Source organism: Somniosus microcephalus, chromosome 13, assembly GCF_052327205.1.
Source record: "Somniosus microcephalus isolate GS21.2 chromosome 13, FLI_Smic_1.0, whole genome shotgun sequence".
In the NCBI taxonomy this organism is placed as follows: Eukaryota; Metazoa; Chordata; class Chondrichthyes; order Squaliformes; family Somniosidae; genus Somniosus; species Somniosus microcephalus.
The window spans coordinates 189850642-189863754 of NC_140999.1; the positions used below are offsets into that span (position 1 = coordinate 189850642).

The 13113-nt window shown below is 49.1% G+C and overlaps 1 protein-coding gene across 1 annotated transcript in view; it reads right to left on the reverse strand.

The window, feature by feature from the left end:
• Positions 1-13113, reverse strand: part of LOC147108904 (uncharacterized) — a 299334-nt gene that overhangs the window by 18517 nt on the left and 267704 nt on the right. Inside the window, exon 2 of the mRNA XM_086006057.1 lies at positions 12059-12161. Coding sequence (XP_085862183.1) covers positions 12059-12161 — 103 coding nt within the window. The remainder of the gene's footprint in view (positions 1-12058; positions 12162-13113) is intronic.

The following is a 13113-nucleotide window of genomic DNA, read 5'->3' on the forward strand; positions in this document are numbered from 1 at the left end:
AAACAAAAATTAAATTTTTTGAAAAAAATAATTGAAGTTTTTTACGGGGCTAAAAATAAACGTAGCTTTTTTTAAAAAGTATTTTAAAATTCTAAATGAGTGCAAAAATGTTTTTAAAACTCTCATGCTGGTAAAAGCAGGCCTTACGCTTGCTTTTACCAGGCGTAAGATTTCTAAGGGTTTTCAGCGGGCGGAGGTTCTGCAGAAAGCGGAAATCTCCCCCCGCAGAGGCCCTTCTCCAGGGCAGGCGGAGGATCTGTCAAGAGGATTCTTCACAGATCGGAAATGCCGGGTTTTAGTGCATGCGCTTGGCATGCCTGAAACCGGCACTTGCGAGGCCCCTACGGGCACGTACACACCTCGTAACCACCTGTGGGGGGTCAGAAAATCCGGGCCCAAAGATTTCAGGGTAAACTATTCTTTACTTAAAATCAGCAAGAGGTTACAAGTAACTACCAAATACAAACCGTAGTCAATTCATTTACTTATTACAAGCACGCACGCACGGATCTAAAGTCATTTACTTTAAGCTGAGGTGATCAAAAGCAACACCACATACGTACTAACACCAGGTGAGAGGTCAATTCAGCGATGACCAGACATATGTGACTTTAACTGCCGACTGACCAGGTCGGCCATGACTGCAGCCCCGAGCGTCAGTCCACAACATCCCCAATACCCCAAAACTCGGCAACTCGCCCACGGCATTCGTGTCCCGCGCTGTGTGATTAACGCTGTTTTTCTCTCTCTCTCACTTTCTCCCCTATCTGTTTTGACTATTAGTTAACCAAGGCCAGACGTTCAAGGGGTTGGAGAAAGTCGTCGTTTTTAACATCTGAAGGTTGTTGACTTCTGGTTCTCACAGAACTTTCAAGATCTTCTCTTTTTGGAGGGAGAAAAACCAGCACTTCACTAAATTGACAAATGATTTAACCAGGCAGGCTCTTGCCCTCAAAGTTTGTTGGTACAACTGGTCACTTTGAGATTCAGTCAAGTTTACCGTGGACGGTATATTCTTACACCGGCACACGGCTTTGCCATTGTAATTAGGCCCTCACTCCCCTCGGAGCCAGCGGCTTTCCCCGTGCCTGAATTCAGGGAAGTTAAAATGGCAGGCGTGGCGCGGGAATGCGTCGAGTACGCGGTGTGATTTCCCCCCCACCCCACCCGCCATTGTAACCTTCCCACCCCGCCCATCCCCACCTGCTGGCCAGGCTGGGTTAAAATCGACCCTAGAGTTCTGATGAAGGGTCCTCGACCCGAAACCATTGACTCTGTTTCTCTCTCCACGGATGCTGCCTGACCTGCTGAGTGTTTCCAGCATTTTCTGTTGTTATTTCAGATGTCCAGCATCCGCAGTATTTTGCTTTTGTGTTAAAATCAACCCTGTAGTGTTGATTACAAGGGATGAGGTTTCCTATTTTGAGATTGATCTCTATTCACTGCTGCAACCTCGAAGATAGGCAAAATCTCACAGAAATGTAAGAGTTGCCCCCTTTTTCCGTTTCTCATATCTCCTCCCCCCCATAGCTTGCTTCTTCTGAAGGTGACAACTGATGTTGGGGTAGGGTTTTGGGCAGAGTGAATGCAAGTGGTAATTCTTCATTTTCAGTCTTATTGGTGTCTTGCACTTTGCCAAAGATCAAACTGAAAGGCATAAAACAATATCAAACAACATCATTCTGCTGCCTGCATACATGACAGGGTGGGCAAGGGATGTATGGTCCCTCTCCCTCTCAGGTGTGTCAGCCATGGCTCAGTGGGCAGCACACTCGCCTCTGAGTCAGAAGGTTGTGGGTTCACAGTCCCCACTCCAGAGACTTGAGCACATAAAGCTAGGATGACACTCCAGTGCAGTGCTGAGGGAGTGCTGCACTGTCGGAGGTGCCGTCTTTTGGATGAGATGTTAAACCGAGGCCCCGTCTGATCTCTCAGGTGGACGTAAAAGATCCCATGGCACTATTTCAAAGAAGAGCAGGGGAGTTATCCAGTGTCCTGGTTAATATTTATCCCTCAAACAAAACAGATTATCTGGTCAATATCACATTGCTGTTTGTGGGAGCTTGCTGTGCGCAAATTGGCTGCCGCGTTTCCCACACTGTGATGAAATATTCCATTCATCACTCATCAGTATTTCTCTGCCTGTGACTGCGGTTGGTTTCAGTTTCATTTCCATTGTATTGTACTGTGTGTAGGGCTCCGCCCATACCTGGCTCCTATGTAAGCTGGCCCAGCCTGCAGCACATCCAGTACGGCAGACCTCTGGATGGAAGATACATTCTCCTCTGTGTGTTACCTTCTAAGTCAATAAAAGCCTTGTTTTGTTTCGCTAACATCGAGTCTCGGATTTATTGAGGCACATCAATTTTATTGACTTAATTTTCAACACAATGGATCAACTCTTGAAACCCGAATGTTTGGATTTGGACCAGCATGCTTCGGACGCATCGGCACGCTTCGGACACTGGTTTATGTGTATGGAATTCTTCCTGGACAATTCCGCAGCCGTCAAAGACGCTACGGACGCTGCAAGTATGAAACTCGGAATTCTGCGGAATTGGGTAAGCCACCGGGTTTACCCCCTCATCCAAGACGCCGACACGTACCCGGCCGCCTGCGACATCTTAAAGGCACATTACCAGCAGCCTACGAATGAGGTGTATGCTAGGCATCTGCTCGCTACTCGCGCACAGCGACCTGGGGAATCGGTGGAGGAGTTCCTAGGCACCCTGAAAACGCTTGGCAAAGACTGCAAGTGCCAAGATGTAAAAGCCGCAGTGTACACTGACGAGCTTGTTCGCGATGCCTTTATCACAGGCCTCAGCTCCACTTACATCCGGCAGAGACTGCTGGAAAAAACGGGATTGGACCTGAAACAGGCTGCGGACACAGCACGATCCCTGGATGTGGCCCAGAGAAACTCGGACGCCTACTCTTCAGCCCGCGCCGTCCACGCCGCCACGTGTGCAACAAGGGTGCCGCCATCTTGGAAGGCATCTTCCCCGCCCGGCAGCCCGACACCGTCGGTGCCCCGCTCTCCCCCCAGAAGCCCTACGACAGCCGCGATGCGGCGGGGACCCAACTGCTACTTCTGCGGGCAGCCGAAGCACACCAGAAACCTGTGCCCGGCGAAAGGCACCACCTGCTTTAAGTGCGGTAAGAAGGGGCACTTCGGGAAGGTGTGCAGAGGGAACCCCGCCGGAAAACCCGCCACCGCCGCGTGTGCGCCGTGGGAGCGGCCATCTTGGACGCCATCTTGCCCGACCTCGTGGGGTCCACCATCTTGTGAGCAGACAGCGTGGACGCCATCTTGTCTCGATCAGGGCCCTACAGTGGCATCTGGCTACCCTGAAGGTAAAGGCGCCTTCGCTATTCGCGAACCTTACCCCTAACTGCCGGCCAATAGCGACCAAAAGCAGGAGGTACAGCTGGGAGGACAGGCGGTTTATCGCGACCGAGGTAGACAGGCTCCTGAAAGAGCGCATTATTGAACGCAGCAATAGCCCGTGGCGTGCCCAAGTGGTGGTGGTAAGGGGTAGCGAGAAGAAACGGATGGTGATCGACTATAGCCAAACGATCAACAGGTACACCCAACTAGACGCCTACCCGCTACCCCGCATATCAGAAATGGTGAACCAAATCGCCCAATACCGGGTGTTCTCCACCATCGACCTCAAGTCAGCGTACCACCAGCTCCCTATCAGACCAGAGGACCGCCCGTACACCGCCTTCGAGGCGAACGGACGCCTCTACCAATTCCTCAGAGTCCCCTTTGGGGTGACGAATGGGGTCTCGGTCTTCCAGAGGGAGATGGACCGCATGGTCGATGACCACCACTTGCAGGCAACCTTCCCCTACCTCGACAACGCCACCATCTGCGGTCACAACCAGCAGGATCACGACTCGAACCTCGAGAGTTTCCTGAAAACCGCACAAAAACTCAACCTCACCTACAACGAGGACAAGTGCGTTTACAACACCACGCGCCTCTGCATACTAGGCAGCGTGGTGGAGAATGGGGAAATCGGACCAGACCCCGACCGATTGCGCCCCCTACGGGAGCTGCCCCTGCCCAACACTCCCAAAGCCCTGAAAAGGTGCCTGGGGTTATTTTCTTATTATTCCCAATGGGTCCCCAACTACTCCGACAAAGCCCGCCCCCTCTTGAAAGCATCCTCTTTTCCGCTCTCTGCTGAGGCCCATGCCACCTTCAAAAGCATTAAGCAGGATATTGAGCGGGCCACGCTACAGGCAGTGGACAAGAACACTCCCTTTCAAGTGGAAAGTGATGCGTCTGACTTTGCCTTGGCGGCCACCCTCAACCAGGCGGGGTGGCCCGTAGCTTTCTTCTCGAGGACCCTCCAAGGGCCCGAGATCAGACACTCCTCCGTAGAAAAGGAGGCCCAAGCCATCGTGGAGGCAGTGCGCCACTGGCGCCACTACCTAGCCGGCAAACGCTTCACCCTACTTACCGACCAGCGGTCGGTAGCGTTTATGTTCAATAATAAACAGAGGGGGAAGATTAAAAATGATAAGATTCTTAGGTGGCGGATCGAGCTCTCCACCTTCGATTATGACATCATTTACCGGCCAGGGGCCCTTAACGAATCCCCCGACGCCCTCTCACGAGGGATGTGTGCCAGCGCCACCGGGGATCGGCTACAGACCCTCCACAATGACCTCTGCCACCCAGGGGTCACGCGGCTGTTCCACTTCATAAAGTCCCGCAACTTACCCTACTCGATTGAGGAAGTTCGGTCCCTGACCAGGAACTGTCGCACTTGCGCTGAGTGCAAGCCTCGGTTCTACCGCCCAGATAGAGCCCACTTAATCAAAGCTACATGGCCCTTTGAGCGGCTCAGCTTAGATTTCAAGGGCCCCCTCCCGTCCGTCGACCGCAATGTTTACTTCCTGAACATTGTGGACGAATACTCTCGTTTCCCATTCGCCTTCCCCTGCCCAGACATGACCAGCGCCACGGTCATTAAATGCCTCAACAGCCTGTTCTGCCTGTTCGGTATGCCGAGCTACATCCATACGGATAGGGGGGCGTCCTTCATGAGTGAAGAGCTACGCCAGTACATGCTCTCCAGGGGGATCGCCACGAGCCGTACCACCAGCTACAACCCCCGGGGTAACGGTCAAGTGGAGCGAGAGAACGGGACAGTATGGAAAGCAGTCACTCTAGCCCTAAGGACCAAAGGCCTCCCTATCTCCCGCTGGCAGGAAGTCCTCCCAGATGTGCTCCATTCGATACGGTCGCTATTGTGTACTGCCACTAATGCCACGCCTCACGAGCGAATGTTTGTCTTTCCCCGGAAATCCACCTCAGGCGTATCCATGCCGTCATGGCTCTCCACCCCAGGTCCGGTATTCGTGCGAAGGCATGTGAGGGGCCACAAGACGGACCCTCTCGTGGAGTCAGTGCACCTACTCCACGCCAACCCCCAATACGCGTATGTCCGGCACGCCAACGGAAGGGAGGACACCGTGTCCATAAAAGACGTCGCCCCAGCCGGTAACGACAACAACCACGACAACAGCAGCAACGACCACAGCAACTCTTACCCACCCACTACTCTTTCATCACCCCCGGAAGAACATCGACCAACGGTACCCCCACCAACTACCCCTTCAACAACCCTGGCGGCACCCCCGGCAGAGACCCAGGAGGCCACCGGGGACACCCAGCCGACACCCGCGGCACCACAACAGCCACGTCGGTCGCAGAGGACTATCAAACCCCCGAACAGACTAAATCTATAGAAGGGGTGAATGTGATGAAATATTCCATTCATCACTCATCAGTATTTCTCTGCCTGTGACTGTGGTTGGTTTCAGTTTCATTTCCATTGTATTGTACTGTGTGTAGGGCTCCGCCCATACCTGGCTCCTATGTAAGCTGGCCCAGCCTGCAGCACATCCAGTACGGCAGACCTCTGGATGGAAGATACATTCTCCTCTGTGTGTTACCTTCTAAGTCAATAAAAGCCTTGTTTTGTTTCGCTAACATCGAGTCTCGGATTTATTGAGGCACATCACACATTACAACAGTGACTGCACTTCAAAAGTACTTCACTGGCTGTAAATGCTTTGAGACATCCGGTGGTCGTGAAAGGCGCTGGAGAAATGCGAGTCTTTCTTTCTCCCCGTGCAAGCAAATCTTTACCGAACCTAGTCCCAGGATTTCTACTGAGAGTGAACCGCAAGTGATTCAGGAAATAACTTGCATGGAAAGGCAACATTTGTCTTTTCTGTATTTCTGCAATATGGCCCCAGGAACACACCAGATGGCGTCACTATTGCAACATGCAGTGTTGCTGTAGTTCATTCCAAATCACTCGCCGCTTACAGTGAGTGCATTGAATGAGGTTAGTCATAAGGCCAGAGCTCTCTGATTGAGTTAGAATGACATGTGGGATCAGACATTCATCAAACTGGTCTCCATGGTGCAAGAGATCATCTGCCCTTTGCCTCCACAAGGGTGTTTTCCCATCATTTATAATTTATAAGATTAACTTGGTGGGGGTAATTTCCCCTAAAGTTAATCACAGCTTTAAATCACAAAAGAGATTTTAATACCTTAATGGCAGGGTTAAATTCTGCAACCATCACAGCATTAGAAGGGATAGATGGGATAAAGAAAGTCCTGGATTGTTAAGCTTGTAAATGGCTTCACATTACTTAGTCCTTCTGCTCCCAGGCAATCTGTCAACCCAGATTTATTGCATTTAATTGATGAAGTTAAACATTTCCAAAGGCGTGAATACATCTGAACTGGTGTCATTAAAAGGCAATCAGTAACTCTGGTCCGACAATTGCAACAGGAGATTTGGGGTGGGGGAAGGTAGATTAAATAATAAAAGCGAGATGCTTTAAGCATTGCTCAACCCTTCGCTCTTACTGTTGAAACTGTCCGATTTGGTCTCACTGTGTTCCAATGGACTGGACTCTACCATGGACTCATGGAGTTTGGGGTCCCACCTGTGGTTCCTCACAGATACAGAATGGTTTAGGTGCCGAATAAGGTTTCTTCTAACTTACCTCCATCCCCACAGCAACCGAGGGACATTTTTCATTTCCCATGCCATCCATTCCGTGCCCGTCTTTGAACAAGATTGCTGGTCCAGTGCAAAAGGGACACCTTTGTGTCTCAGGAACATAGGAACAGGAGGAGGCCATTCAACCCCTCCAGCCTGTTCCGCCATTCAATGAGATCATGGCTGATCTGTACCTCAATTCCAACTACCTGCCTTGGTTCCATAACCCTTAATACACTTGCCCAACATAAATCACTCAATCTCAGTTTTGAAATTTTCAATTGACCCCCCAGCCTCAACAGCTTTTTGGGGGAGAGAGTTCCAGATTTCCACTTTAAGTTCCTCGGAGTCCACATCACGGAAGACCTCTCCTGGTCCCTCAATACCTCCTCTCTGGTGAAGAAGGCCCAGCAGCGCCTATATTTCCTAAGGAGGCTGAAGGGATGTAACCTGTCACCCCTGATCCTCTCTAACTTTTACCACTGCACAATAGAGAGCATCCTGACAAACTGTATCACAGTATGGTATGGCAGCTGTAGCTACTATGACCGGAAAGCCCTGCAGCGGGTAGTCAAAACTGCCCAACGCATTACCGGCACCCGGCTACCGACCATAGAGCACATATACCAGAAATGCTGTTTACGGAGGTCACGGTCCATCATCAAAGACCCTACCCACCCCAGCCACAGTCTGTTCGCCCTCCTGCCATCTGGGAGACGCTACAGATGCATTCGCACCCGTACGACCAGATTTAGGAACAGCTTCTTTCCCAGGGCTGTCATCCTACTGAACTCCACAAATAAACTCTAAAGCCTGCACATCTGCCAATGCACTTTATTATGGTTATGTTTATGTTAATGTATTACAAGCCAAATGTATGTTGAATGTTTAAATGTCTTAATCTAAATGTACACTCTCGGGAGCCGCAAGCCTACATTTTGTTGTACTGCACTTGTGCACTAACAATGACAATAAAAGTTGATTTGATTTGATTTGATTTGATTTATCCTTTGTGTGAAGAAGTGCTTCCTGACATCACCCCTGAACGGCCTGGCTCTAATTTTAAGATTATGTCCCTTTGTTCCAGACTCGCCCCCCCGAGGAAATAGTTTCTCTCTATCTATCTACCATATCAACTTCTTTGATCATCTTAATCACAATTAGATCACCCCTTATTCTTCTAAACTCAAATCAATATAAGCCTAGTCTATGCAGCCTGTCCTTACAATTTAACTCTTTGAGTCCTGGGATCATTCTGTGCCGCAGGTCTTTGGCCACTCGGGGTTGGTGAGAATCTGCTCAGGGATATTTCAGATCGGATCTCTGAAGCCATCATTTCATCACGCTGAGCTGCCCATCAGTCCCTGTCACTCCCCAGCATTTATCCAGTGAAGTGTTAGTGGCTGCACTGATAGTTTAATTTAAGAAAGGAAGACTTAACGAAAGACTTGCATTTCTATGGTGCTTTTCTTGACCTCAGGATGTCCCAAAGCACTTTACAGCCAATGAAGTATTTTTGAAGTGGAGTTATTGTTGTAATGTGGGAAATACTACATTATTAATGTAGTACTTCTTACATTACATTCCAAATACTAATTTAAATGGAAATACTAAAGGAGTTAAAAGATGAATTTGGATAATTAATTCTCTTGGGGAAAATCTCTTTCAGCCTGGTACACCAGACGACTATAATAGGAGCATTCCTGCTTCCTGTCCTAGGCTTCGCCCTCCCCCGATCATGGACTTTCTGATCCCCTGATCTCACCACCCCCATCAATTCCTTACTTACCTTGCTGGGGTCCGCGGCCTCAACCCCATCCTCCTGCCGCGGTGACATCATTCCCGCCGGCTCTGTGCGGGAGTTGGAGCCAGGATATGCAAACGATGCCCGAGAGTTAAAACCACCCAAGCCTCACACCAGGCGTGGGGTGGGGCGGGGACCCTGACAGTTTGCAACCAGATTTGGCCCTCGGCACTCCCGATTCTCGCCTGAGTTAAAATCAGGGCTTATAATTCCCTAGGGAATTGGAGTCTTGGCTAGGTGTCTGAACTTAAATCTCAGATTTGACAGTTATTCACCCTCCAGCCTTTTCACGAAGAGTGACGGTGCCAGATTTGACCGGGTCACCCGAAGGACTTGGGGCAACGGTCAGAGAGACAAGAAGGCACTTTCATGAGCTGCTCAAGCATTGAGGAGAGACCAGCCCTGATTGTGTCCTCCTCTACATGTTGCTCCTTCCCTCCTTCCCAACTGAGAAAAATACCAACAGGGAGAAAGAGATAAAGACACAGACTGAGGTGTAGCATCTGAGCAGTGAAGTTCTCAAACAATCCATCAATCGAACCTGTGCTGGAGCATCATGGGCTCGTTTCCCACCTTCCCTCACCATCATAAGAACATAAGAGACAGGAGCAGGAGTAGACCATTCGGCCCCTCGAGCCTGCTCCGCCATTCAATAAGATCATGGCTGATCCGATCTTGGCCTCAACTCCACTTTCCTGCCCTCTCCCCGTAACCCTCGACTCCCCCGTAGCTCAAATATATGTCTATCTCCGCCTGAATATATTCAATGACTCCGCCTCCACAGCTCTCTGGGGTAGAGAATTCCACAGATTCACGACCCTCTGAGAGAAGAAACCCCTCATCTCTGTTTTAAATGGGCGACCCCTTATTCTGAGACTGTGCCCCCTAGTTCTAGATTCCCCCACGAGGGGAAACATCCTCCCTGCATCTACCCTGTCAAGTCCCCTCAGAATCTTATATGTTTCAATAAGATCACCTCTCATTCTTCTAAACTCCAATGAGTATAGGCCCAACCTGCTCAAAGGGCAGCACGGTGGCATAGTGGTTAGCACTGTTGCCTCACAGCGCCAGGGACCCGGGTTCGAATCCGGCCTCGGGCGACTGTCTGTGTGGAGTTTGCACATTCTCCCCGTGTTTGCGTGGGTTTCCACCGGGTGCTCCGGTTTCCCCCCACAGTCCAAAGATGTGTGGGTTAGGTTGATTGGCTATGATAAATTGACCCTTAGTGTTAGGGGGATTAAATACGTGGGGTTACAGGGATAGGGTGGGATATGTGTTGGTGTAGGGGTTACAGGGATCGGGTGGGATATGTGTCGGTGCAGGCTCGATGGGCCGAAATGGCCTCTATCTGCACTGTGGGGTTTCTGTGATTCTGTGAACCTTTCCTCATAAGACAACCCCTTCATCTCAGGAATTAACCGAGTGAACCTTCTCTGAACTGCCTCCAATTCAAGAATATCCCTCCTTAAATAAGGGGACCAAAACTGTACGCAGTACTCCAGGTGTGGTCTCACCAGCGCCCTGTACAGTTGTAGCAAGACCTCGTTACTTTTATACTCCATCCCCTAACCAATCATCCTTAAGTTAGATTAGCCCCAACAGAAACAAAATAAAAGAATGTATGAATCCTACATTAATCTTGTTTCAGATACTCCTCTCCCATGTGTAAGAATGAACAGGCAGTACCTAGTGTATCAATGTCACTTTTCCAATGCCCAATAACATTAGGGAGGCTTGGAACAGGAGAATATATGAAGAAACACAGGACCATTCAATAATCAATTCTTTGCACGCTGCAGTAGCACAGAGAAAGTTCTCAGTAAACAAGCTACCTGTGTCATCATCAAGTTTGACAAGGGCTTTGATAGATTCACATTTTGCAATCTCAACCAATGTATCTAGCAACCGTAATTGTAATTGTAATTAGTTATCATTTAGTTGTTAAATGAATGTTATGTACTGTTTATCTAAAAGGGGAAGAATTGTTGTGTATGTACCTTTAAGGGAATAACTGGTCTCAGACTGCAGTACCGGCAGTGACCACCCCTGTATAAAAGGCACTAGCAGCCTTCTGTAGTTTCAGTTCCAGGTTGTCTCCATTCAGTAAAGACTTGTTATAATCAACTCCTGCCGTCCGTGTCTCAATTATACACGGACATAATACACTTCGCCCACCTTAGAAAGACAATGTGCAACAGCACCAACGTTGGAAGTGAGGGACCGGCTAGAACTGGCAAAGCAGTTAATGCTATTAACAAACTGCATATAGAGAAAGATTTGCTTTTATATTGCATCTTTCACAACTTCAGGACATCCCAAAACGCTTTACAACCAATGAAGTGCTTTTGGAGTGTAGTCACTGTTGTAATGTAGAAAACTAGGCAGTCAATGTGTGCACAGCAAGCTCCCACAAACAGCAATGAGGTAAATGACCAGATAATCTGTTTTGGGTGTTGATTGAGAGATGAATATTGGCCAGGTCACTAGGGCATCTCACCTGCTCTTCTTCGAAATAGTGCCGTGGGATCTTTTACATCCACCTGAGAGAACAGACGGGGCCTCGGTTTAATATCTTATCCGAAAGATGGCACCTCCGACAGTGCAGCTCCTTCAGTACTGCATTAAAGTGTCAGCCTAGATTTTTGTGCTCAAGTCTCTGGAGTTGAACTTGAACCCACGACCTTCATAGACGGAGAGGCGAGAGTGAGCCACAGCTGTCACTTTCTAGAGGAAACTAGAGAAGCACTAGACTATCCCCCAATATCGACCTATATTCATGGCTAGAGAGAAACCTTGACATTCTTTGACATCACATGTCTTGGCAAGGTATGCAAGAGCAGCAGGACAAAGTGAGGAAGGAGATAGTTGGAGAAGGGACAAAGCATCTGTCAGTGAGTCAATTTGTAAAGACCCAGTGCCTTCGGTGCCTTGGCCCTGTACTGAGGATGCGAGATACCAAAGTAGCGTGTCTAGCGCTAAAGTGGCAGCTAAACAGCAAAGGGAAGGTCATGAATGACTCGGTAAGGCACCGCAGGGAAGGACATTACAGAAGCTGGCATCACCAGCAGCTGCTAGCCAAAATCAGGGTCGAGTGGAAAAGACCTGTTCTCACAATATGTCTCAGGGTAGTATGGGACCTATAAATAGACAATGCTTTTTGTACAGTTGTTAGAGTTTTGAGATTTCTTGCTTGACAAATGAGGCAGCGCCTGACCTGGCCGGACAAGTATCTCTCTGCGGAGTCGAGTCAAGTTGTGAATGGAACCAGGGGTCTCCGTTGGAAAATTTCTGATGAGGTTCCTTACTGGATCTTGATTCTGAAAAATAATCCAAGACTGTTGACATATGTGAGGGTGTTTACGGTACGCACCATTATATCATTTCCATTAAATATTTCATATTTCATCCAGTTGACAACCCAATCTAATCAGTGTAACAATCTGTCCTCTGATAATTTGTTTGAAGCACAAATATTCTAACCCTATGTCACACCATGATAGACACTAAATCTGCCACTAGCTACATTGGGACCGAGTGACAAGGCGATATAGTGCACCATTAAACATTACTAGCAAACCTCTTTACCTGAGTAGCTTCAGCTAATTCTCAGAGCCTTCTCTACAATTCCCCAGCTATGGAACTTGAAGTGGAATTTCTCCTCGGCCCTTTTTGGGATCTTTAACTATTAATTCCAGGAAGCTTTTTGGGAAATTTATTTTAAGATATTGCTGGATAGATTTCTTTCAGAAAATAACATTTTGGGATCCGGTGAGAGCAGCGTGCTCGGGAGGAACAGGTGGCTTTGGACCCATGGGCTAGAAATTTGGTACCTTAGGGCCTCCCATGGGCGCTAACGACTTCCCGCCCGGGCGCGGCGATGTTAGCGCCGCTGGCGAAATTCACCTGGCGGTTTGCGGCGGCGCTAACCACTATCGCCACGCCCGCCTGTGGCCGGAGATCGTGACGTCATCGCCCCGGTAGCACCCCGGACCGGAAATTCGCTCTGGTCCCCTGCCTCAGTGCCTGCCGTTAGGAACGAGAGGTAGAGGAGGCGGCTTACAGTCGGCTGAGCGTTGGGGGAGCGCTAGTTAAAGGCGCGAACTTCCGGGTTTTATTTTAGTCGGTAAACAATGCTGCCTTGTCAGTTTGACAGAAGCAGACGGGCCTTTTGACTGATTTGAGCTTTTCCTACTTGAACGAGCTTCGCTCCTGAGAAAAATTGATCAGTTTCATTTGTGTTACATTTGATACTGCACCATTTCCATCATT